General features: G+C 42.2%; 1 protein-coding gene across 1 annotated transcript; it reads right to left on the reverse strand. All coding sequences in view use genetic code 11, as the record gives it.

The window, feature by feature from the left end:
- Positions 1-40: 40 nt before the first annotated feature.
- Positions 41-26,109, reverse strand: EGR_03548 (ubiquitin hydrolase FAF-X; the record flags this gene model as incomplete). Its single annotated transcript, XM_024492797.1, has 41 exons — positions 41-117; positions 2,068-2,221; positions 2,294-2,392; positions 2,486-2,652; positions 3,545-3,728; positions 3,812-4,307; positions 5,100-5,443; positions 5,526-5,658; positions 5,748-5,848; positions 5,924-6,078; positions 6,386-6,590; positions 7,096-7,405; positions 7,638-7,865; positions 8,211-8,384; positions 8,703-8,830; positions 9,058-9,359; positions 9,476-9,731; positions 11,808-11,984; positions 12,125-12,268; positions 12,344-12,891; positions 14,276-14,456; positions 15,192-15,491; positions 15,598-15,699; positions 15,793-16,091; positions 16,169-16,656; positions 16,987-17,412; positions 17,487-17,695; positions 18,688-18,949; positions 19,193-19,736; positions 20,575-20,692; positions 20,770-20,871; positions 21,500-21,712; positions 22,200-22,436; positions 23,337-23,474; positions 24,041-24,232; positions 24,463-24,684; positions 24,731-24,893; positions 24,938-25,050; positions 25,089-25,201; positions 25,238-25,498; positions 26,097-26,109. The coding sequence occupies 41 exons, from the start codon at positions 26,107-26,109 to the stop codon at positions 41-43; spliced, it is 9,078 nt and encodes a 3,025-aa protein (XP_024352680.1).
- Between the last annotated feature and the right edge of the window lie 539 nt (positions 26,110-26,648).

The raw sequence follows: 26,648 nt of genomic DNA on the forward strand, positions 1-26,648 counted from the left end.
CCGGATCTGCTCGTATTCCAAGGACTAATTTGTGCGGGAATTACATATCGGCATCCTTTATACTCTCCTCTTGATGCTCCAAATAGTCGGTTTTGAAATGGGCCATTCGAATCTGTTCTACATATACCATTCTGGAACATCAATTCACTGGATCTAGAATGCTTACGAACTTCACTTTCAGGAGCGAACTTCCAGGAAGGATAATGTTAACGAGTGATTAGATAGCACGATAAAACTTAGTTAATTTCTTCAGATATAGTTTACGCGGGAACCTAATATTGTCAGGTAGTTTTGAAAGTCAATTGGAAGTTTGGAAGCCCCATTTGGCTTTACACAGCATAACTTACTAAAAACAATTCAAGCCTGGCGTCCAGGTTAGACCACTTCAATACGCGCAAATGCTGACCTCGAATAGCCAAGACTCCAATGGGGAGCGCACATGAGGAACTGCAATTGGCACCTTTGAGCATTTACTAACAACTAGTCGTTGCCAAATTTGCTTAGAGGCCAGCGGATTCTATCACTGACAATTGGCAAAACGTTCAGGTATAAAATAGGGAGGAATCGTAATGGTCCAGTATTCAACACCTGTTTATGACTAAATAACTACGGAATGCAAGACAGAAGAAATGCTAAGAGGATCTGCATGACATCTGAAATTGTCAAGGGGTACTGTCCACTAGGTTATGAGGTCATGGCGGACCTTTCCTTCCATGTTTCCCACAGTGAAGCAGCGGTGATCAAATTGACCGGCCCAGTGCGAGGTGTCGGGTTTTTGAAATGCCGTTTGCCTCGGCGAGAGGAGTAATAGAATTATTAATCGAGAGTGAGATACGAAAGATGTAAGAGTACCGATTCAGGTAAATTCAACTTTAGTAATTTGACCGCAAAGCTGACATTCAGGTAAGTTAGCAAGGACTAGAGGGTGGATAACAAAGCAGATAAAAAGGAGCCTCAATCCCATCTATAAACTTTAGCGAAAACAGCTAGTTCTTTACATTCAAAGCCTTCTCTGGTTGTTTCATTAAGAGACTGGGACTTGAGGAGGGAGAATCTACTCCATCCAACGTTAATTGGTGAATGACAACCTTAGAAGATACTGCCATTGCGCTTGCACCATCTATTCCATTCATAGGTCCTGGATAGGTAATCCAAACAGTAACTACCCTGTTTAGACACTGCCGTCAGTCCAGTATACCGTTTAGGTCAAATAACGCTGGAGATAACCTAACCTCTTTTCGGCGACTTGTTCACCGCATTTTTAAGGAAAAATGAGTCAATTCCACATCTACAAGCGGTACTGGGGGAAGGCGCAAAAAGTAACGAGCACATTATAAAGATGACCCAAAGGAAGCTCATTGCGTCGCAACCCACTCATAATAGAAGACCTAATGGGATCTCACAGTGATAAGGCCAAAGTTACAAGTTTAGAAATAACAAACTAGCAAAACACCGCCAAGCGCAATTTCCAGTAAAGAGATTTTTTCACAGAGTAATAACGTTTACAATGGAACCGGAAGACATCTGAGAATTATACGCCCCGTAGCAAGTACGAATAATAAAACCAGAGGGGAAGAGGAGATTCGAGGAGGTGGGCAAGGCAGGTATGGGAGACAAAAAAGGCCGCTTAAGCGGTTAAATGTGGCAAGGGCCGGCACCAAAAGGTGTGGAAGGATTCGAGCCAAAACAACGCAATAGCATGGATGGGAAAGACTGTCGGTGGACAAGAGAAAGAATGCGGGGAAGATAACACACGCATACATCTCCCATAAATCCAGCGACTTCACTTGAAGCAACAATGCGAAAGCATACACATACACAGATAGCCAAAAAAACAAACTGTGTATTTTTGATCAACAGATGTGACTGTAGAGTAAAAAAATAAGGGAAGGGCGAGGGAGGAAACAACGTCTGCGAAAGTGATGTAGGAGACCAACTAAAAACAATGTCAGGAGATAATAAGAGTAATGACAAAGGATCAGCGAAAGCATTGCGGTGGAATGTTCTCTCATGTGCTGCGAGGGCTAGTTCAATAATCGCAGTCGACGTCGTCGTGTTCATCACTACCGCATTCCGTTTCACCATTATCTGGCATGACACGCGTATCATTCAAGCCATTGTTTTCATAGTCTCCCTCGTCTTCCTCCTCTTCCCTTTCCTCTTCTTCCTCATTCCCTTCTTCCGCCTCTATCTCTTCCTCCACCTCCTCATCATAAGAATTCTGAAATGCAAAATACCACAGTCAACCATGTATTTAGGGGCTAGAATACTCATGCCAGTGGCAAAAGCTCACGGGAACTGGGAGAACTCCTTTGGCCTGGTTTAAGATGGCATAGTATTCACCCGACCCAGGGGCCTGGTGGTACTCCACTTCAATGACATCATTTATGATCTACAAGAGGAGAAAGGTTACTTGGAAGATGCTTCTAGACAATGCAGCCCAGCTTCATGAATATCGGTGCGAGAGAAGAGGTTGTGGATTTACCCTATGAAAGTGCAAACCAATGCGGCGCTGAGATTCAAAGTATTCTCTGAATGCCTCAAAATTGATCACCATGCTGCTCAAGGCACGTAGCATGTTCATTCCCGGATCATTCCATATTTTCGGGTTTGATCGCTTAATTAGGGTGAGTACATCGTAGAATCTTCTGCCTATAATGAGAGAAAACTGACATGGATAGGATTTTGAGATGTCACAACGCCTCCAGAAAACATTTCCTTGCTTCAAAAAGCAACAAACTGTTTAATGTATTATTCAACGACAGTGGTAAGCCCTATGACCACACTGGAGGTTTAGACCTGTAATCTGATGCTTGCATCGGATGAACCGGTGGTGTCCCACTTCCTTTAACTAGATTTAAATTAGTGATCAAATTTTATAGAACCTGTCAGCAGAAAGCCGACCAGTACACAATCGTCGGAGAGATGCCTACGTTAATCCCAGAGGTTAAATAATGGGAAATAAAGGGCAAGTGCTTATTGTCTTGATGGTGCAAAAGTAGAAAAGCAACATAAAATGTGCTACTGTAAATAATTTCGAAGTTAAAAATAACGCGAGTCATGAGGTATTAAACTTACATGAGTCTGTTTGTTCCAAGTTCCTTTCTAGATTAAAAGGGTACAACGGCATTGAAAACTTTGGTATTTTAAGTGATTCAACAGTTTACCCAAGTTTTGCACAATAAGCATTAAGGGAGAAGAGAAAATAACAAGGGTGGGAGCGACTAATACTCTAAGCAAACATAAACAGCAAATAGACTAGACAGAAAATATTAACAACAACGCGTAAGGAAAAGGAACAGGTAAGTGACAAGTATCAGTCTAATTCTTCCACGACCTATGGATTTACCAACCCAAGTATAAACACGAATGTTTCGCGATGAGCGAGCATCTACATTTCCCTTTCCAATATTTAGTCATCGGCAGAAGCACCTACTCAAATAACATTTAGATCACAATTGCGCTTAAGACAAAGTGGATTCCATCAGATGAAAGGGACAAACATACTTAAGATAACGTAGGGGGAAGGAATTAGGAAACGTACTTTGGAATGCATAGGATAGTCGCAGCTCCTGAAGGGAGTCGGAGACAGAGAGGGCTTCCATAAAAACTGGAATCGCAAGCTCCGGAGCCAATTTCATTAGGGGCGATAAATGAGAGGGGAAGATAATACGCATCAATTCGTCAATTACAACTCTGGAGCGATAAGTGTCATTCTGTGTCACAATCTGGAGGGTGGTGAGAAGGCGATAAAGAGAGGAGCAATTCGGAGGGGCGAGGGAAAATAGGGAAGGAGCGAATAAAACTTTACCTTGATAAGTTGAATGATCGTTACCACACTGCCTTGGTTTAGGCAGCAAGTAAGGATCACCTGAATAAACCTATCGAAATCGATGCTGCCAAGCATGTTCGAGAGATTCAGAGAGGATTCTTCAAGCTCCGAGTGGGAAAACAGACAAACAAGCAAATCCATGTAGTGATTTACCGGAGATAGATGCACAGTTGCAGAGGGAGAGAGGTAAAAGAGACGTGGCTTAAAGCTCGCGGTAGAGACGAAGGCCGGTGACTTATCCGGAGGGAGGAAGGAGATTGAAGTACCGACACTGTCTTTTGTTTGATTTCTGATTAGTTCATAGGTCACCAGCAAACGACTGGAGAAGGCAACTTTATGTGCGAAATCGACACCAATGGATTTATCAAGATCGCTCATATAGCGCTCCATTTGGTCGGCAGTAGCTGGATGGCTAGTGACGAGAGTTAATGGGCGGCACAAGATTGATGTATTGGGCAAACTACCTATCAAATAACTAAAAAAGACAAAAAAACGAAGGTAGGGACGAATTTCAATATGCAAGAGGGTTATCAGGAGCAACGCAGCACTTTGTTAATTGGTAAAGGCCTGAAACAGCAGGAGTTTGCGAATGGGTATTCCTCAAATAGAATGGTACTACTTATGCGCAGGTTTAACAATAACACGGTCCCAACATAACTTTTCCCAATTTTTGATACACTGCCGTAACTTTCAATGCAAAAAGAAAGTGAAATCTAGTTTTTAAGTGTTGGTAAAGCATATTCAATTAAAAAAAGATAATGACTAAATTCTAGTTAAGTAAAAATGAAGGTAAAACCTGATACCAGTTGACCAGCAACACACTGTCTCGGGTAGAAATTTGCAATAATGTGCTTAGGTCAGTTTCTTCCCACTTTTTACAAATGAGTGATTGCATCATGCATTATTTTGATGCAGGGAATCATCCGATTAGAACTTAAATAAGAAAAACAGAGATGTACATCACTGCCCTCCGTAACTTAAAATGGAACATTTCATGGGCGCTTTTAATTAGACCTCTTCCTAGCTAAAAGTTAGCTAATTAAATCAAACATTTGCAAAGCCCAGTCACATCGCCCAAAATGGACCTGAAGGAAAGCCACAAACTCCCTTGGAAAACCAACTGGAAGACAGCACCTTCTCAAAGGCCTGAGTCAGCGTTACAAATTACTTCACTCTGGAAACGATTGTTCAAACTCGGACAAACAACCATCACTAGTGAGCTAGAGAATGGGATTTTTAGCTGAACATATCTGTAATGTAAACCTACTGCATGAGTTTGGTGTGAAGACCAAGCCGTGCCAAATGCTCCGTAAGTAAGGGACCCAGACGAGCGTAATCGAGCAAAAGAGCAAGAAGCTGGCCACCACAGGCAGACTGTTGAATCTCATGTCGGGAGTCGTCAGTAGAAGGGTTCCAGTAGGAACCGGATAAAGTGACTGGCCCGTACAAAGGAGGTTCATGATAGAATAACTCTGAACTGGTGGAGGCAAAGCAGCTTGGCAGTTCGGCAATTAACTTTTGCATGATTTGGTCAGCCACTGGTTTGGTCGGATTCGATTTCAGCTCCAAAAAGACAACCAATATCAGGAGAGCGCCATAGAGATAACGAACCTACAACATAGCATTTGCCAAATAAGGACGTATATATATACAGTACATCATATACATAGCACTGATTCGATGAAAATATTACCCCAGGATATGGGCACCTGAAGAAAAAGTCATGAATTTGGTTCGGTGACGAAAAACAGGTTCGTTGGGTGAAGATTTCCCGAACAGAAGGACCCACTCGAAGCAGCTCGAAAAATGGATGAAACCAGAGGCACCTAAAATAATAATAAATCCCATTGTGATTGAGCCGTCTTTGGAAAGTGGTGAGTTTAATTACATAAAAACCAACAAATCACTTAAGTACCAATTATTCTCCTTGGTGTGAAAACGTGAATCGAAGCAGAAATGCGTAAGAAGCCTTGCAAGAGCCTCGTAGGTTTTCATCCATTCAGGGGCATTGGCTGACTGTGAAGGGGAAAAAAAAACGTATTTATCAAGGGTGCATTTACCAGTAGTGTACTAGAAAAAGCTGAGACCTACCTGTTGCCTAAGGCAATCCGCTGTGGCCAGTCGATGCACAAACTGCTCAAAAATCGGATTCATTAGCATGCTGGTGTTAAAGTGCTCCACGTTTTGAGCGTAAATCTGGCTCGCAATATGAGGTGGGCATGGAACCAGACCTGCTGTGCCATCAGCTTAAATAGAGAGAAATGTGTAACTTAGGAACCCGGCTTTAAAACGACTAAAAAGGTGAAACTGAGCAGATATAATGGCGTCTGCACAAATCTGGGTGATCCATAGAGCGCAATACGAGTAAGCAGCCTAATGAGCAGTGTGAGTAAAAAATCAAGCGAAAACTCCAAACTCGCTCAAGGGACATGATCGAGGGAAAGAAAAGCCTTATCGAAGCGAAACCCGTAGAGCCTGTGTACCTCAAATGAAGCATATTCAAGTTCAGATGAAAGACAGGGGAACGGTAGGAGAAAGCAAGAAGAAACTTACAGAGCCCAACAGATTGCATGGAACTGCATAGGTTGGAAACGATGTTGACTTCTTTAAAGTCTTCCCTTTCATAAAAGAGCATATAGGCGCTATAACAACGCATATAAGGTCTGTAGCTAAAGCGCATGGGAGTTTCAGATGTATATTCTCCACCAAACCACTCGGTCTGCTCAAACCCAGGCGAGTCCGCGATCACTTCTGTAACCTGAGCAAATAGGAAAATACAACTTCATTACAGCATGTTGCTAATTAAAATGAGTTTTTAAAGAGGAACAAAATGCCAAAAAATGGGAATGTTTTGTAAATTTAGGCAGAAATTACCAAAGTTGCTGGAGGAAAAAGACGAGATTCCACATAATGCTCTAAAGATTTGAGTTATTAGCACTAGCATTCAATCACACAAACGTTTAAAAGTAGGTTTTTTTCTCAAATACGCGGCTACAAATGATACGTACTAAAGAATCTTCAATAAACTGCAGTGAATTTATTGGCTGGTAAATCTTATCAACTTGGGAATGTGATTCCACGCGCAAGTCTACTCTTGGCTCAAAACGAGTACCAAAGTGGCGACGTTAAGCCGGCTGCCCTAGGATGATTTGGCCGTGTCAAATGTAATCTTGCTTAACTTGAAGTCCCTTTATAAAAGCATGCACTGCATACTAAATAGATGAGATCATGAGGATCTATGAAGGAACATGGGTGTGCCTTACACGAGTGTCGTCGTACTTGTACCACTGGGATTTCCCGGTCTCCCGATTGTGATGTAAAATGAAGGAGTAGTAATGACCATGAGCGGCCTCCCCGCTGTGCACAATAACCCCACGAAGAGTGTACCGTGTAGGCTGCCTCGGAGCTTCTGCCTCAGTTGCTCCTGGAGACGCCGGACAACTCTCACAAGCACCGCCACTTTCGCCGACGCACGGAACTTGATTGCAACAGGCCAGACCTTCCACTGTGTACGGCGCCATGTCGAGTTCAAAAGGAAAGGAGAAACGGTCGTTGGTTTTGATGGCAACGTGGCTAAAAGGGGCAAGGGATCAAATTTTGGATCAATCGCAATATATTCCCCCATCTACACTTTCCAAATAGGTAAATGAATGATCTTTCGTGTGAGCACTCCAACTCAAAAACAAAATTACATTGTAGACAAGCAAATTACACCAGGAACATTGCCACAGCTGAATGAATTTTGGGTCCGACGTCAGCATTGCAAGACGAGATAACTGACTAGTTGAATAAAGGAAGAACATACCGTTCCCAGTCGAAGCTGAAGCGCTTAAGTTGGATGGCGAGGATCTGAGGGAGACGCTTGATGCACATGCGTTTGCGCGCAGCAACCTTCTTGTCGCAATGATCACAGTGGTAGGCGTTGTCACCCTCAAGAAGGTCGCTCTTCACGTACTCCTCTAGAGACTCGCAGAGAGTAGATCGGTTTTGGATTTCCACGCTTATCACTAGGAAGGACTCCTCTCGTTGGTACCTGCAATGCGATTTTCCAGTGCGATAGATATGTATAGAGAAGTATAAACAGTTTAAATCATATTGGGGCTAAATAAAGTAGAAAGAACCTCAAATGCGCTTACAAACCATCGTCATTCTACAATTATTGGACTGTTTTCAAAAGGATCTAGAAGAAAGTCAAGGGCACCAAGGCATGCGTTTAAAGCCATAAACAACCGATATTTTGCTACCCATTGTAAATATTCAGGTCTGCACAGAGCCCGACATAAGTGAATGCATGAAGATCGCAGAAGACACTCCCCGCCTATAGATTAAAATATAGGAACGCCAATTCGCGGTGTATGCAAAGGGAAGGAAGCCCTACCTGTGTGGACAGTCAATGCAGATCTTTTGATCCTCGAAGGTCCCCCCAATGACATTTTCAATGGCCTTCGGCATTCCACATATTTTCATTGCCTCATCGAGATTGTCTACGAGACAAATGAGAAATTCCTGGGCATCGTGTTGCTCCGAGTGGTTCACTTTTTCACCCCAGAGCCTGAACAGCAGCAATGACAGCAGTCGAATTAAAAAAACAATCAGCTGTTCAACTAAAAGTAATGTGTTTATATCTATTGGCATAACCGCATTAATGTACAAATTCCACGATACATCGCCGCCTTTACTGACGACCAACGCAGACGCCATGAAAGATGATACTGCCAACCATAATTGTGAACATTTGTTTCAAAACAATTAAAATAATTACGACGTGAGATGAAAGCCCAAGCTAATAAAATTAGACTCATGCACAACCACAGCCGGGTGAGGGACTTCAGGGACAAAGTCTTAAAGCCAATAAAGCCAAAAAACTCACTTAAAATGCCTCAAAAATAGGCTAGGATCGTAGAATGCTCGTCGCGTATAGGCCAGAAATGCAAACATATCTTGCAGGGAGAAGAGCGTGCAGAGATGGCTGAGCTGAGATGCACTGAGGTCTCCTTTCTAAAAAGCGTACATCAAAATACCTATTCCTTCACCAGCGAGGGATTAACCCATTTATCTACATCTGTACCTTACGTAGTTTACAAGTAGGTACATGGAAGTTTGGTAGAGGGCAAACGTCCAAGTTTTTTGAAGAAATCGTAGCCATATATATGATAACCCACTTAACTCTCTAAATGCGAATGGAAAGTTATAGAACCAAAACAGAGGAAGGTGATAAAACCTACCGGAGACAAAGGTGGCGCGTAGGGGGAATGGAGGGAGGCGATATTAACACCAGCTTTCTGAAGAGTGTCCGAGACGGGAGCAGAAAGAATCGCGTTGCGGATGGGAAGGATGGCAAATAGCTGTTGCAGCACTGCGTTCATATAGCATGTGGCACCGGCATTTTTAAGACCCACAAATCCTGGGCTGCCGCAAAGGCTCTCAGCATTAAAGCTCAGACAATTGCGTTTACTATTGTTATTAGGAGAGCGGTTCGAAGACGGCAGGGGGTCAAGGGGCTCCCATTCGGTCACCCGAGTATTAACTGTGAAAGGATGGGACATAAGTGTTACAGCTCAATGCTCAGCGTCTTTTATCTACCACAACCTCATTCGGATGTAAGAAAGATCTTCCAAAACCGAAGACATTGAAGCGACTTACAAGAGTAAAGAAGGGAACAGATTTTGTCGGAGAGGAAGGGGTATAAGACACGAGGTACGAAGAGTGCCAATTTGAGGAGAAGGTCGAAGGCAGCATTGAGGATCCCGTTGGGTGGGGTCGAAATGACCCTGGATACCTCCAAAATAGCACTGGCAGAGGTGATCTCCCTTGCAAGCTCCCACGTTTCTAATGAGAGACGTCTCTGCAGTTCATTGAAGCGTTTCGCGGCTGGAAATATCACCACTTCAAGCAGGGCCTAAAGTGGGGTGAAAGAGTACCTATCACGAAAATCACACCTCTTAACCAAGTTAGGAACCTAAGTCACCGGGAAGGGCAATGCGACCAACTTTTTCCATTGAGTAAACTAATCATGGGCTGTGACTGCTAATGTTAATGGAAAGGTGAATATAAGCTTACATTAATTCTTCATTCACATTAGCCATAATTACAGAGCAGCGATAAATATTAAATAAAGAACTGATTTCGTTTATTCAACGCCACAACATAGTATAAATCGACAGAAAACCTTCAAAAAAAAAATGCAAGTCCGTACCATCACGCGTGTTCTAGCTAATAATTCCTTAACATATGTAAATAAAACCACCGAGATGCATGAGGTCCGAATATATACGAATATTAGTAGTCCAGATTGTAGAAAAGTTTGAGATTCTCAAGTATGAAACCCGTATGTCTCAAAACTAAAAGTAATTCACGCATTTTCTGAGCAAGAGTCCGATGCATCGATGGTGGAAATTATCCGGACAAAAAGGAGTCTTCAAATAAGGGGACACTCTGCTAAGTAGAGAATTCCAAATGAAATGTTTTCCACGCCAATGCGTTCACCAAAGACAAGGCATTCGTGCGCATGCTAACTCATCGCGCAGCGTAGGATAAACCACCAAAATGGCAGTGTGACTTCTCAATACTCAAGCCAAGCTACTTAGCTAACTCTGCTCCAACGGAAAAACCCGCCTCGGGCAAGTGAAACAGGACTAAAAATTTCTTGCGTGTCTGAAAACCATCAACTCCACAACTAGATACTACTGAAACACGTGTTTGAAAAAGTCCGTTTAAAGTCGTTTAAAAACATCTTTCCCAGTTTTAACAGTGAAGTGGGAATAAATCACACATGAGAATTGCGAAACTCGAATTATCTTTAAAGACTTCGTATACTATGTTTGCGAATAAAAAGGAAAAAGGAGTAACAAGAGAAAGACAAGCTATAATAGCAATAGAAGTAAACGAAAGCCTACAACTATACCATTTCAGCAAGCGTAATTTCTCAGAGAAACAGAATTCACAGGAGCGGTCAAAAGTGGAAGGGAGATGGTGCACAAAACGGAAAAATAGATTTAGGAAAAGTGCTTCCAAAATCCAAGTGTCTACATGAATCAATTAGAAGTGTACAGATTAAGCAAGCAAAAGTGGGAGTAAACATGGGAAATGCCTCCCATTGAGGCGCAAATCAGGCAACCGATGCTCCAATTACAAAAATGTTAGTCGAAATCTCCAGGACAACTATTTATGGGATCTTTAATTGATATTTCATTCACTTTCAGGTTATGCAAGACCGGGGAAAACAACAGCAGACGTTCTAAAGGTTAAAGAAAAGTTACATTACTAATCTCAATCATTCGAAGTCTGCAGTGATTGGTGCAAACTGCGTGGCCATTCAAATTAAATGTAGGCTATAGTTAGTTGTCTACTGGAGCTCCACCTTACCTCAACTTTGCATTAAAAAGCCGATTCGAAGATCTCTATTATGATTTCATGTCTGCGCACACAGAAATACCGGCAGTACTTTTGCCTGAGACTGGGTCAGTTTAAAAGTTAAAAAGTGGCCATGTTTAAGTTTGTAGAAGTGCAAATAAAACCGACTTACGGTAATGTAAGCACGAGTAAAAGTAGTAAGAAAGCATACTAAGCAGGGACAATAATTAGGAGTAGATAAGTTAGATCGACCTTCAAAATCTAAGCAACAATTTGCCTCGCTACATATTGACGCAAGCCGTGGAAAATCCGCATGTTACGGCCACCACTAAAACAGGAGAAATTACTATGAAGAGCATGATTGAAAGTTTACAATAAGTACGGCCATTTCATGCGAAAGCAACTGGGAGTTACTTAAAGGGGCCGAGGATTCACAGGATAGCAAAATGACGCAAAGATAAATTTTGTGCAATTTGTAATACTTCATAACCGTTCAATATAGACTACAATCAGATGATATAGAATTTCCATATCATTCAGTGATATTTTAAACACTTCCGCCAAAACGCAGAGTGACCTCAAGTTTGCTGTTGAAGGTAAGAAGACGAGGTAGAAAACTCACGTCCACTGGGCCAAGTCCAATAAAGTCCTTATTTGATTCGTCAAAAAGTTTCCTGTTTTGGAACGGAATGAGGCATGTGCACAATCGTAGGTGGGAGCGAAATAGATTGGGGATAGAGAGATGAGTCGGAGTATCAACACAACCTCCTTCATCGGAATCCGACGATGGAACGGTGATCTATGAGCAAAATCAATAACAGTTTCTTAATGAGGCCTCGATGGTACACCGTTGGTTTAAATGGAAATAACCTCTGCCAAGAACGCAAAACCACTAGCAACTTGGTTATTAATGCCCGTATTAGTATACAAATAACTTACTCTTTTTGACAACCAAGCCCATTCATTTACAAAGAGGTTTTCAGCAGTATCTAGTGTAAGTGATTCTGATTGTAAAAAGTCCATAATTCCAACCAGTACCTCGGTGCAATCGGCGGAGTAAAGAGCTTGATCCGATTCACTCTCCTGGAACGCATACACGCACAGCCAGTAAAGTATGTTTACTGAAACTCCACTAGTACCAAAGTCAGCTTGACTTACGTTTAATGCCTTAACCAAAAAGTCGATCACAAATCCCACCACATCCGTTGTACTTGCGGGCGCGTCGAGTTCACTGGAGGGCTGAAGTGAAATGGCCACTGTCAGGCCACAGGTCACCACAATGTTCAAGAGACAAGTAGCTGACTGGCGCAAATGTGAAGAGGGTGAGAGAACGAGAATGTGCCGAAGGAAGTCGAGCCAGGACTTAAGGACCTCATGATCATGGCTGAGGGGTACTTTGTGTAGGAGAAAGTCTACCAGCGAGGAGTCAGGAGAGAGGGAGAGAAGGAATGAGAGGGTTGAGAGAGCAGTCGTAGAGAGACAACCGGGTGTCCGACCGGAGTTGAGATTGAGAATGTAGGGTAGGGTGACCGGGGATGGGCAATAGTGGGGTTCAGAAGGGAGCAGTTGGAGGCATTCGATTGACAAGTCGGAGGAATCAAGGTGGCCAATTTGGAAAAAGGTTTGAAGTGGCGCTGACTTGAGACCACAGGTGGTGGAAAATGTGCACGTCACGCTCGGTGGTGTTGGATGGCAGAAGACATCGGCTGTGGTAAAAGGAGTGCAAGGAAGAACACTAATAAAGCACTGTACATCCAAAACAACTATATTTTAACTGCGCAAAAGCATTTGAATGAATGCAGTAAAATAAAACTCCTCTAAGTGGATAAGAAGTCATGCGAAATGCGAATTTTAAAACAAGGTAATCAAATAGTCCTGATTCACAAGCAAAACCGAGTATTCAACAAAAATACCTGCACTGATAGCAGCGTAGAACAAATCATGAAAAACGGAAATCTTCACACACCGTACAAAGTAGTCGCTACAGTAAAAATTGCAATTCACAGTCGTAAATTTCCACACAGATAAACTTGGCTATTTGATCAGTTTAAGCGAACTAGGTCGGAAGAGCAAAGATGATTATCTTCAGAACCTTTGAGTAATCATAATAAGTGTGTGGAAAGAAAAAGACTTCTGTGATCGAATACTTCACTAAAAGATAACAATATCTACGCCATATGGGTGCTAATTGCATGTCCAGTGAATAGGAGAATGCCGAAAGTTGCTAAATCTGTCAGTTTACAGAATCTGGGAATCGTCTAATTACCACATTGACAAGTTTTGCATAAAATTATGCTCATGTCTTTTAGTAAATCCGAAAAGTAAAAGGCGATTGAATTCTACTGCCACTCCGAGACCACATACACCCAACAAAAATGCGCGAAAAGGCTTAATAGGGACAATCCCGGTTTAATACAATAATGACATTGCTTGCCCGATTTCTCTACCTAAGGACAGAGAAAAAAAAAAACATTGAAAAGGCACGATTCCAAGGTGTTAAAACACTTTCAATCATTAAACCACCGCAAAAGGTCAGTAACATTTTATTTTTGCCATGACTGCTTGATATTGTTGCTGCTGAGTCCCGGTGGACATTATGAAAACCGATTTAAGAAATGCTTCAAATGGTACAAAAAGTGCTTAGAGAGGCCCATTCTGGTCAGAAGATACCCCAACGACCCGTGACGCATTCACAACAAGTGAGGTGGCTCAGGTGCGAAAGCTTTTTTCGATTACGAATGCAGTCTGGATGGCACCAACCAAAATCACCACATTGAACGCCCATCTCACGTGTAATAATCGTACACAGCTCCTTTTGAGGGCAAGTATTTTTTCGCAGCGGCCAAAAAAACTATGCAAAGAAAACACAACCCTGTAAATAGTCATTTTTCGTGTCCAACGCCCAGACTTGGCACAGATTTGTGCTGATCACAAAAGTGGCCTTTACCATTGCTGTGTGAAAGAGATTGCGACAAAGGCTAGTACGCGATTGCAAATGGTACCGATATGTCAGATGTAGGCAGTGTAGCCCAGAGACTGTGAACAGCCAGTTAAAAGCCTAAAATTGTATATTAAATAGAAGAAACTAACTCCTCGGGGAGATACATCCACTGTCATGCGAGTGCGCGATGGTAGCCTTGCGTTGAGAGTGTGCCGACGAAATTGAGGCGATTGGAAGGGCGGAACTGATCAGCCAGATAACATCTCGCAGGAGCTCGCACGAGCGTGGAGGTATATTCAACCACGCTGACTGGATTTCCGCCATAGTTACCTGAAGGGAAAAAAGAGGAAAGACATTCCGCTTAACACTTCAACCCCACTTAAATTGATTACAAATTAGCGGATACAAGGAAAAAGTCTTTTCAGGTAACGGTGGAACCGGAAAAGAATGCACATTTATCTTCACTCACTAATTTAGTTTGAGGCTGAATAACTGCTGTGCAGCCTGGCTTATTTCTTGAATGAAAAAATAAGCCCTGCTATAGCATTTAATAAGCTTGGTTATGTCGTTTTGTAATAGCAAAACCCTGCAACTTCAGAACAGAAGCGGTGGCTTTAGGCGAATAATAAATCAACTTGATCGACGCAGAGCAACTCAAAACCCTTATCAAGATGGTGCCCAGTGGGCAATTAGTACGATCAAAGGAGAGCGTCTCCCAAGTGCTCCCAGTAGCAACCACTTGAAGCTGAAAAGTACTCATTGCCAGGAAAGGATAGGTTCGCCACAATTCGAAACCTGAGCAACTCTTGACCTTGGCAAAGAATTGTTCTTACGGGCGACCATTATTCCATGGTTGCCTCTATATTCAATTTCCAAAAGACTATAAAGCAAGGTGACGATCACCAACCAAATTTGTTTTTACGGAATACAAATATAACGGAGATGCTATTTATTGGGAGGTTAACACAAAACTTGAGCAAAAAGCCTTTTGTATAGGCTACGTATACACATAAACGAAAAAAGATAGACTTCGCAAATAGGGATGACGAGGGAAGTTGAACCTACCCCAGCATTAACAGCGAAGTGCGAGAAGGCTTCTGCGTATTTTTGAAGGATACAATCGCCAGTGCTCAGAGCTGAAGCCGACTTTACTCCCCAGAGAGCCTTCATTTGAGCAAGGCAGACCGTGCTACCGTCAAAAACCAACACTAGAGTAGCCATAACACAGTAAAGACCCAGGTAGAGGATTCGGCAGATCCAGAGGAGAATGAGTTGAGACAGAGGATCTGCCGTGACAGCATTCGTGTCTCCTAAAGCGCAGGCAGATAGGAGGCTCCCCAATCCACCGTTGCGCAGGAAGGCCAACTAAAACAAATTAAATAGAGGATTCATCCTCTCCTTAAACCGGTTTTAAAAGCACCATGAACCGCATGCGTTTGAACTGACGAGAGTAGATGGGCCTTTTACTTACTGTATAGCTAAAGCTTTCCAGGGTGAAATGACGGGAGAAACACTTCGCATCGTTGATGCACAAAATAATTTCTACACTTGGATTCAGTGTAGCGTAAAGGACCTGATAAATAAAAATGATTTATTTAGGCAAATTGGAAAACAACTCAAGCAATCGACACTTTTTGATCATGAAACGCAGGCACGACAGTCCTACCTGAAGAAGATATAATTGATGCGTAACGCCTGGGAATTCCAAGTTATTGTGGATTTTACTAGGTGTGCAAGGGAGGTTCAGTTCAGAGATGGAACATTTTAAAAGGTCTGTAAGCTTCTCAATGCCCTTATGACTGTGAAGGCTTTCACAAAGAACGTTTCGATATGTCAAGTTCATCGGCAATGAGAAGAGCACATCGAAGGTCCTATCACGGAGCTCGTTGATACCCAAAAACACGGCCACATTCCCAATGTCGAGAAGGAGATGCACAAAATTCAGATCCTCCGACATTACGTAGTCTAAATGGACGAAGTAGAAAGATAATGAGCCACTGAGACTGGCGATTTCACCCAACAATCCCTGCTACGCAACCCACCCGGAAGATTGCATTCTTTGCGAAGTTCGTTGAGCGGTGCTGAAGGCGGAGAAGCCTCGGTAACACAGTCACCTCTAGCTGTAGAACTGGGGTTTGCACCCGCCACGGGTTCTGTTGGTGGACTTTTAGCACCATCGCCATCATCGGACGGTGAACCCATTAAATCATCTTGGTTGGTCTCGGAGCTGATAGAATGCGGCAGGGACGCGGAGCCGGCGTTCACAGAGTAATCGCCACCGACATTTCCCCCTCTGACGGGCATTTGGACATTCTCATCATCGGTGAGGGTTGGGGAGGGACTGCCGCGAGGAGCACGAAGCGCACGATTCGAAGAGGAGCTGGAACAGTTGCCCATCGAAGGAAAGGAACCACATTCTCTCGGGCCCTGTGGTAAACTGAACACGTTCGAGGAGCCAGGAATGTATGGTCCGTCAGGATAGAAAGGTGTACTGGTAGCCGGTAGGTACAAAAAGGCCGACAGAGATGTCCTGTTAAATAAATGGAAGAACTTAACACCTTTAAGAATTTTAGCCCCGCCATCTGTGATGTGATTTGTAAACTGCAGATTGAAATGAAGAGAACAGTCACCTAGGTACTGATTTACGATTCCGAGTTTGGACCGATTTCAGTAGCAGTATCCACTAAACATGCAAATCATTAACGATTGTACACACTCGTAAAAACCAAATTTAACCATAGAAACCACGTCAAATGCCAGCTAAAGGAATGGTAGTCCAAAGACTTCGTTTAATGGCTTAAGTTGACATGCATAAAAATTAAACCATTCACTTACTGTTTGCGCTATCGGAAAAACTTACAAAGACTTCATATCATCATTAAATGATGTTGAATCAAGAGAGGTGTTGAAGTTCCCCCTTAGATCAGATGACGATATAAGGAGAAAGGTTGAAAGACAAAGGTTCCCAGAGAGACCAGTCGCTTCGCATAGATCTACGCAAAATTCGTCAAGAATCTTGGCCGGACAAGAAAGGGCGCCCTCATCGCCTCCTGCATTAGTAGCCGGTGAATTCAGTGGTAAGAGCACCTCTTTTAAGCGGCAAATGAGCAGACGCGAGCGCAAACGACCTAACGTCTCGTTGGCGTGAGCTATGATCGTCATAGTACTGGACTCATACTGCCGTCCTTCCGTCGCGCCATATTTTTGTAATTTTAAGTCTTCCGCTGAGCCCTTCTTAACAGCATTGAAGTTCACTGTCAGCAATATCGAAGAACCGGACCAAGACCTGCAGCAGTAGATTGAAAGAATAGGAAACGAGAAAATTAACTCATCAAGGACACAAGATTTGACAACACTCACTGAAATAGAGGTAAGTGTACACGAGGAGTCTTAAACTGCCGATCGCATTCAATAAGGAAGCGTCGGAGAACCCGAATCACGCGATCGATGTTGCTCAGGTCTTGCTCCGCATCACGTGTGATGAGGAGGAGCTGTTGGGGATTATTGAAGAGACGACACGCACTTCCATCTGGTGAAGCTATGCCGTGCGCTAGAAGGAGTCCATAGATCTTAAGGGAAAAAAAGCTAATCGGGATGAAAACGAAGCACAAGACGGGTCTGGCGAGTGAATATTCGCCGATCTAAAATTTGTCTGAAAGGCGGTTCTGAGGAGGTATGTGACAAAGTAAGGCAACTATTATGAGCGTTGCTTGATTAGGGACTGGATATTTATGCGAGGATGTCACGGTTTTACCACCTTAAAATGACGTACGTTTACAGAGGATATGAGTAAATACTAGTTAATCTCAACAGATAAATCCGGGATCTTTTAAATTGTACATTTTTCCAATACGATGCGTTTCTGCCGAAAGCTCTTCCAATCTCAGGAAAATAGCTACTGTAATTTATTCATGCCCCACGAAGAAACTGCATTGAGGTCGAAGAGTGAAAAATTTGGATCAAAATTGAGAAGAAAATTCCACTGGCCTTGTTGCATGATTCATCGCAAGTCCACGAGAATTACATCGACGTGCTTACCCGATACAGCATAGTCGGACTACTTCAACAGCACCAGGCCGTTTTCTATCAAATTGTAAAACATGAATAAGCGCAGAACACTTAAATACCCTATGGAATGCTGACAACCACAACTCCGCGTATGCCGAATTTGATTCACAATTGTCAAGCAGCGATCAAAACGATGCAATTACTACCCACCTTAATCAGTGCATTCCGCTCGAAAGCTTGTGCCTTTGAGAGAGCACAGCCATGAGAGTTATGACTGAATTCAAGCTGCAAGATCCTACACCCAGAAAATGATAAAACCACCTGGTTAACAAGTACGTGTGTAAGCACAAAACAAAATTCTTGAATTGAAGTAGGTAACACAAGATGCCATCCAATCTACATGAAGCCAATAGGATTGGTAAAAACGAAGGATTTAAAAATATCACCTTTCAATTACCATATCCACCCAATAAAATTGAACGAAGGGGGAATGCGTCATGACTAGTATATCCTCCAATGGAAGTATTAGAACATGCATAAGCGTAAATCTAACCTTGGCGTAGCTTGACGAGAGAAAGTCATAGCATTTCTTAAGGAAGTCGAAACGGAGTTTTCGTGGATCATTGAGCGGATCTCTATCATTCGTGTAGAGCTCTCGCAACATCTCAATGGCGATTCGGGCAGCCCCGTCGTTGGAAGCGAGAACGATGTGCCAGAGGTAATCCAACCCCATCAGATCTGATTGAGACTGCAAAGTGGTCTCCTCACTAGACTTCAACTTCGTATTTACACAGTTGAAAAAACACCGAAACAGACTACAAAGTAAACAGAAACACTTGTTGGAATGATCTATTTACCCTCGATCAAAATATTGCACGGTAAAATGCAAACCATTTCAAATAGCTAACTAAGAACTCAATAACACAGAAAACACTGACCTAACGGAATACTTAAGCCATGGGAAAATGGGAAAATAAACGAACACTTGTAAATTTAAATTAACATTTATACAAGTGTAATGCTATAGTTAAACGGCCGTTCACGGAAAACGCGCTTACTCCATGCCCGCAGGTGTGAGAACTTCCGGCTTAATATTTAGGATATTATCCTGAAAGAACTCCGTTAAGAATGGATGAATAAGTCCGTTCGTGTTTGGATTAAACCAAGAAAAACAGATATTTCGACCCTCCACCGTTGCGGAAGAGTGAGTGGAACTGCATCCAGCCGATGAGTCTGAGTCCGCGCAGGAACAGGCGTCCTGATCGACTTCCGTATCGACAATGAGGCAACGCCAGAGAAGATTCATCTGTTCCAAGGTCAGAGAGATCCCCGATTCCTTTGCGAGAAAATGTAGCAGTTCCAGACGTTCCCTAATCTGTTCAACATGAGGTATGGGTTGGAAGTGATTTGTGGAGGGTTTTTCCGACTGCGAGCTCACTCCACCGTCGTCGCTCATCTTGGCCTGTAGTGGAGGCAGCTCTAGGGTGTTGGTACACGTGGATGAGGCTGGCGTTGCGGTATCACCTCGACCCAATGTCGAAGTCGTCGACGGTGGTTGGGAAGATATTGAATCAATGCCTGTATCATGGGCCACTTTTGAATCTAAAAAGCACTAAATTGTTCAAATGGCACCTAAATAAATTTATTTACGTAAAAAGAAGCAATTTAGTGGTAATTACACTGTGGGACAAGTTACGACAGACTGTAATACTGCACTTCTATTTTATAAAGTAGGTAAGTTGTTAGCTAAATTTTATAATCAACAGTAAGAGTTAAGCACATTATAAGTTATTTTACTTCAATAATTTATGAACCAAAATATAACTTTGGAACCTAACGTAAGAAGTCCAATTGATTCATTTTATTAAAAGAAAATGTTGATGCAATCAACGTGAAGACCCAACTTATGTTTTCTGGGGAGAAAAGTTCTCTTTTTAAGAAGATGGCCTCATCAGGAGACAAAGCTACCAGCATCGTGTACACCTAACGCCCTGATTACTTCACCTGGCCCCCTATGTAATAAATGTTTTACATGTTTTTTCGTGAGATCATGACAACTAGATATACAAAATCGTCCCACAAACAGACGGTTAAAGTTTAAAATAGAAATGCGGAAATTACTCTTGAAGACCACAAATTAGCACAATAAAATATCTCGGCTGTGGTAACTGTTTCTCCCCTGAGATAATGACAGCAAACACATTGAAAAAGCATGACTTTAGCGGTTCCTTTAGAACTGCCTTCTCCTACCTTGGAACACTTCATGAAAGTATTAAGACAGCGGAAATGTGTAGTGCAGAGGGGGGAATGCTGAACACCAATTAATGGTAGTGCAGAGAAGTTGGTCGTTATAAAACTATGACAACTCAGTTAGACTGGGGTTGATAGACGACCAAATGGATGGGGAATCTCCCCCAATAAAGTAAAAAAGCATGCTTACTTTTGACCGAGTATTTGTGCATATAATTACGAAGACTGTTAATACAAACAGTGATGAGATCATTGTTAACCGTTAATTGATGTATAAGATTTCCGTGGTAGACCCTCAAAAATTGATGCTAAAGACAGAAAAAGAATGTAAGTCTAGGGGGTTCCCCTTTTGCATCTATTAAAATGAGGATTCCCAGGAGCTCACCACTTCGATGATCTGCCGAGCTGCACGGATGACAGCATAGTCATCAGAATCCTCTTGGAGAATAGTTGCAAACCTAGAGAGCCAGGCCAAATTTTGCTGAACCTAGACGAGGACACACATACACAATTACATTTATGCTAGAGCCGACGAACGCCATTGAATTGCATCTAGGATCGCCAATAGACAGGGTTATGTACCCGATGCAGTTTACAATAAACGCTAATGATTCGTTCTGCCACTCAGTTGCATTCAAAGGAGAACGACATGTTTCCGAGAAAAAAATACCAGCATTTCAGGGACTAGCTAAATCCTCTGCCTTACAGGGGTAACGCGGTGTCATTGGTAGAATTGCTGACGATTCACCAGATAGAAACATTAAGGCACGTAACACAAAAACCCTGGCTATAAATTAGATGAAATTAGCCAGATAAAAGTGTTTTAATACTTTATTATGGGCCCTCCAAACCAACTACGGTTTACACGATCAGTCATATTTGGCGAAAGCCAGTGTAGGGCACGGGTACAAGTATCGCCTTCGAAACAAGGTTAAGTGTTCACCAAAATGGTGACGAAAATATGCCCAACTTCAATAATGTGCTCCAACAAACAAATTGATCTTGTATTTGAAATTGAATATGTGAATTGGGGCTGAGAAAGAAGGTTGATTGAAGCACACTGGCCGAATTCGCGGAAGAAAGCCGAAGGAAGGACATAACAAAAACCAACTAACCGATCCAGCAGTTTTCATTGCGTCAGTCAAAATCCCACTATGTGCCTCCAATGCAGCCGCACTGATTTCAGGTAGGAGAGAGGGTCTTGTGGCAAGATCCCAGAAAAACTCTAGCGTTTTGGACTCCAACCCAATGAGATTTTCCATGGTCAGACGACGAATCAGAACAATTAAACGTTCTTGCTGACGCTTCGTGGTAGTCTGAAAGGCTTTCTAAAAGGCGACAAGACAATATTTTGTCCTACAATAATCGAGGCAATTGGTCACTGCAATCTCAACAGATCACCGACAGTGGCCACCACCTAGCTTTCCATTGGAATAACTCACTGAGACAATAATGAGAGAGTGAGAAGAAAGTTCAAAATTAGCATAGGGTGACTGATCCTGAGAAATAAACCACATAAGTAGCTTGCACCATACTTCATCATTTTTTTAGTTCCAAGGCCATCACATATTTATTTGGAGCAGCTAAATCGCAATGAGAGCGAAATCGAAAATTTACTTAAAGGTTCCGCGCATCAGGTAGGATATTGTGAAAATGGATAAAACTAACCACTCAACAAACACGGAGGTATCTAAATACGACCCAGCGTTGGGTAAAGAACTTCACCTCGGAGCATCACAGAAGATGATGCTCGATCAAACTCCACTTACTTGGAACAGTAGAGTGGGAATGCTAGTATTCAGGAAAGATATTTACCTTGAAACAGTCGAAGAGCCGATCAAGCTGTTCGGGACTGAAGTAATGCACCAGGCGAGCGAGCATATCCTCTACGTTCTTCACAATGGCCTCGTGCTTCCCGGCCTGAGCTTCCCAGATCTCCTCTAGATCCTCTAAGCTCAGTTCGTGCATTTCGACGAGGAACTGAACCACTCGAGTCACTTTTTCCACGTACTGTGGCTGATGCAGGTTCGAACGCAGCAACAGTGACAAGACCTGCACAGACAACACACCAAGGCGGAAATCAAGTCTGCCAGATGAAACCAGGATATTTGAGGAACAAACCCGTATTGCTTATGGGCAGAATGCCACAATGACTACGTGTGCAATGTTGCGCAACTGTATTACTTTATTTCTAAGAAAACAACTGGGATTTTCCACTTTACTGGTACATTGATAAAGCAAGGTACACCGATAATACCGAACTTACGGTCCGGCAGTCGATATTAAGTGATCTTTAAACTCGTCGAAAGGAAAATTATTCTTAGTACGAAAGCAAAGATAATGTCAAATTTCATTCTGATAATTTAGGCAAGCACGTTAACTTTATCAAGACAGTAGGCAAGCAGTAGTAATTGAATTGTCAGACATTGAAACGACTAGTTCACATTACTATACTTAGAAGCGCTAGGAGATGGAAATATGTTTGTCTACGATCGATGGCAATGCCACTTAGTGCTTCCAAACAACCCTAAAGTGGAGCTGTTTGTTCTAAACCAGCCCTTTAATAATATAGAATGGTATTCTGAAGGAAAGTGTAGAATATTCGTTACCTAATTCTGAAGGTGGCGGGTCAAGAGTAGTGTGATATACAAGCCTCCTACCCAGACAGATACCAAAATTATTGCACAAGAAATCAAACTTTGTTCCATGCTGTGAACACACACACATGAAGCAACATTGTTAACCATCAACCATAGTAGGCACGCTATCGTTTGGCAAAATAAAACGTCAATTGTGCAAACAAAAATGTCAATCACACTTCTGCTGAAATGCTATTGATGAAACATAAATACAAATACTATGGTAACTGATACGATGTACCAATTCGAAAGTGGTTTCAATAACCGCAGCTACTACGGAGACAAAATCAAGGCAAAGTAGAATTTGAAGTACCTGATTATCCTTCAACCACTTGACAAGTCTGTCTACCATTGCAAAAGGCTTTGAAGCGTTACCCGATCTCGTATTGATGTCACAGATAATTGTTATTAAATCGTTCAACGCGTTCATCTTCCCTCCGAAGAGATCCGTCTAGCGGAAGACAAGTGCAAGGGTTAGAAGCTCGATGTACCCCAAGGACGAACCATTCTTTCGAGAAGATGAAAGCTACTCGGCATTAAACTCTATTTAAGAGTATTATGCCTAGTGTTAGACAAAAAAGAGCTTGTAATTGATGAGACTGTTGGTACTCACAAATCGAGAAAAAGTGTGCAATATGGGATTTGGAGGGGGGTACAGAGTGCTCTTTATGCATCCAAGAGGCGCCAAAGTCAATAACAACACATTACGTAAGGGCCAAATAGAATAAAAGGAATATACAATAACCCAATGATTTAAAGTAGATTGGTAGTACGCAAAGAAAAGCAATAAAATCAGAAAATAATAGCTTCCAAAAGTTTGTCGGATCATGGACAGGTTCGGAGCAGTGTGAAATCTATTGGTGATGTGTTAAGACTAGCAAAAACGCGGTCAGATGGGTGAAGTTGGTATGATAAAAGGGCAGATATGAGTCCAGAGCGGGACTGTGACAAGTCGATTTTGAGTTATATTCTTACGTGCAAATGACTCAGGAGAGGAATAAATGTAAACACACTTACCCTCATTGTTTTCAAAATAAGTTGCAAATGAAGCTCATCAAATTCCTCAATATTGTAATTTGGCCCATAAATACGCTGATAGAACTGTTGGATAACAGCGAAATCAGCCAGATGATTGCTACGCTGATCACTTCGAACCGATTGGCGAACGTCCGCCTCGGTCAAATTCTTCATGAAGGTTAGAACAATATCCTGAAGTAGTGAAATACAGAACTCTAACTAATGTTTCAGTGAAAATGCGGCTTCAATTGCAGTTAAAAAGGTTTTCTGGAAACCCAAAGTCTGCCCATTCATAAATGACATAAACATACTCAAAAAGAAATAAGTATTAAACGAAGTATTTTATAATGTAACGGAACTATGAGACCAAGTTTGCCAACCAAAGTTTATGCGAGTCTTCCCAAGGATTGATAAAGACTTACAGTCATCGGCAAAAAGTAATCCTTTACCACTTCATCAGTGAGGTAGTAGCAACATGCTTTGAAAGGTTTGAGGTAGTTGAAGAAAAGACGAAGTGTTGGTGACCCATTGCCGTAATTGCGAAAGCGCTCGAGAAGCGCGTCAAACCCACCAAGTCTGCCAAAGAGATTGATAAAATCCTCTAGCAGTGGTAAAGGACGAGCCATGGATGCGGTAGCGAAAATCTAAGCATGGGAAGCAAGAGATGAACACCCGCAAACCCAGTAATACCTTGAGGTCAGAGCTTTCTCCACCATTCTTGCCCTGAACCGAACGACGCAACTCAGGTAGAGCGGACATTATAACCGCGAAACGGGAGACAGACTCGGTCTCACCTGTACCAAAACGAATGGCCTCCAAAGAGCTTCGATTGGACACACTGTGCTTATGGAACCTAATCATTAAATGTTGCAATATATTGAAACCATTTTGCATTACTTGGATTCTGGATTAAACAGGCGTGATTCCAACTCCATTATCGGCGCAAAATCCTTGTCGGCCATGCAAGCGCACAATTGAACAGCAAGGAGAGAGTTCATAAAAATAAAATGCTACATATTTTTGGTAAGTATAGGTACAATCGGCGTACGTGAGTCTGGTCACTCCATAAATCACCCGCACGATCACAGATAATTTTCTCGAACGCCGAATTAAGATCTTGATCACAAAACTTATTAAAATATAAACAACGTTCATATTGGTCTAGAAAAATTAGGGAGAAGAGGGTAATGACTATACTCGTTTCAACAAGCTTGATACAAGCCAGTAAAACTGTCTCCAGTTCCTCATTTGGGAGCACAGGAACTACCCAACTAGGTTTCCGGATTTTAGTATGCATGGTATCCATTTCTGCAACTGGAAAGTCTGGAGTAAAGTCCTGTTCTGAGATGATAACTTCGCTGTCATCGGGTTCAGTAGGTGTAGGCGGATAGGCAGGAGAACATGGCTTTTCGACAGGCTGTACAACATTCTCATTTTCAGTTTTATCAGTCATCTTGTCTACATAAAATTTAAAAGGTATTAGAGCAATACCAAACTTATAGGTGCCTAAAATAACTAGAATCAGGGCCAATGCGAACATTGCAAAAAAGGTTATAAATATATGGTTGAGTTGGCACAACCCTATTATACTACGATCGTAACTCCTGATTTTATACTTAGTGATATTTGAGCTGGTTCCTGATAACTAGCAGAATCACCATCACTTTGTATCAACTCCGTGTAAGGCAAATGTAGTAGCAGCGCTTTCATTCGAATAATGACCACGGCCGAGTTGTAATGGATCCAAATAAACTACACAGTATGGCAGAAATATCGACAAAAAGGGTTGAGGACACGTTTAGGAAGGGGTTTCTGTGCCAAACAAAGTAGGTGCGATTATAGAGGTTCCAGACCACAAAGCTGCCAATTGTCAATCTGGGCCAATAAAGGTTACTAAGAGCACTTAACAAGTAAGGAATACTGGTAAAAAAACGAAAAAAAAACATTATATAGGAGCACAGGTGACAAATTCTTTCCGACAAGAAATACCGGTGCGTTCAAACCACCAAATCCCACTTGTACCACCCGCTTACATTCATGGTGTAACTAAACATACATCCAAAACTCATAGTCGTTTGCTTTTCCCAAGTAGTTGCTTTATTTCCTCTTCATCCCCATGTTTTTGTCAGTTTGAAACAAGCTAAAAGTGCATTTCAGATTGCCAAAATCCAAAACAAGCCATCCACAGTTTTTTAAATTTCCTTTAAATGGTCCTTTCATCTGATGAACTATTTTGCCCATAAATTATTGACCTTTGTTTAGCTTTCCCTTTTTAGTTGGCAGTATATTCCATCAGGAGTTTGACCTTCTATCAAAGTATTTAAGCGCCTGGAGAAAAGAATAGATTGACCTTGGAAAATGCTATGTAATGCCCAATTGTTTAACTGACTCTTAATTTTGATAACAGGCCATCCAGAGCCTTCATTATTCACATTCACCGGACGGCTTGGCCTCCGGGCCATGCCATTAACCAACAGCCCTGCTGTAATTTCAGCATGTATACTTCGCCTCAGTATTAAGCGTTCTGTCGCCTTCAGAGAAATCCCAAGACGCTACAGTTATCTCGAATTGTTTGGATGCGATATGACCATTAATGCTCGAAAACACA

This window comes from Echinococcus granulosus (assembly GCF_000524195.1).
Source record: "Echinococcus granulosus chromosome Unknown EG_S00019, whole genome shotgun sequence".
Lineage (NCBI taxonomy): Eukaryota > Metazoa > Platyhelminthes > Cestoda > Cyclophyllidea > Taeniidae > Echinococcus > Echinococcus granulosus.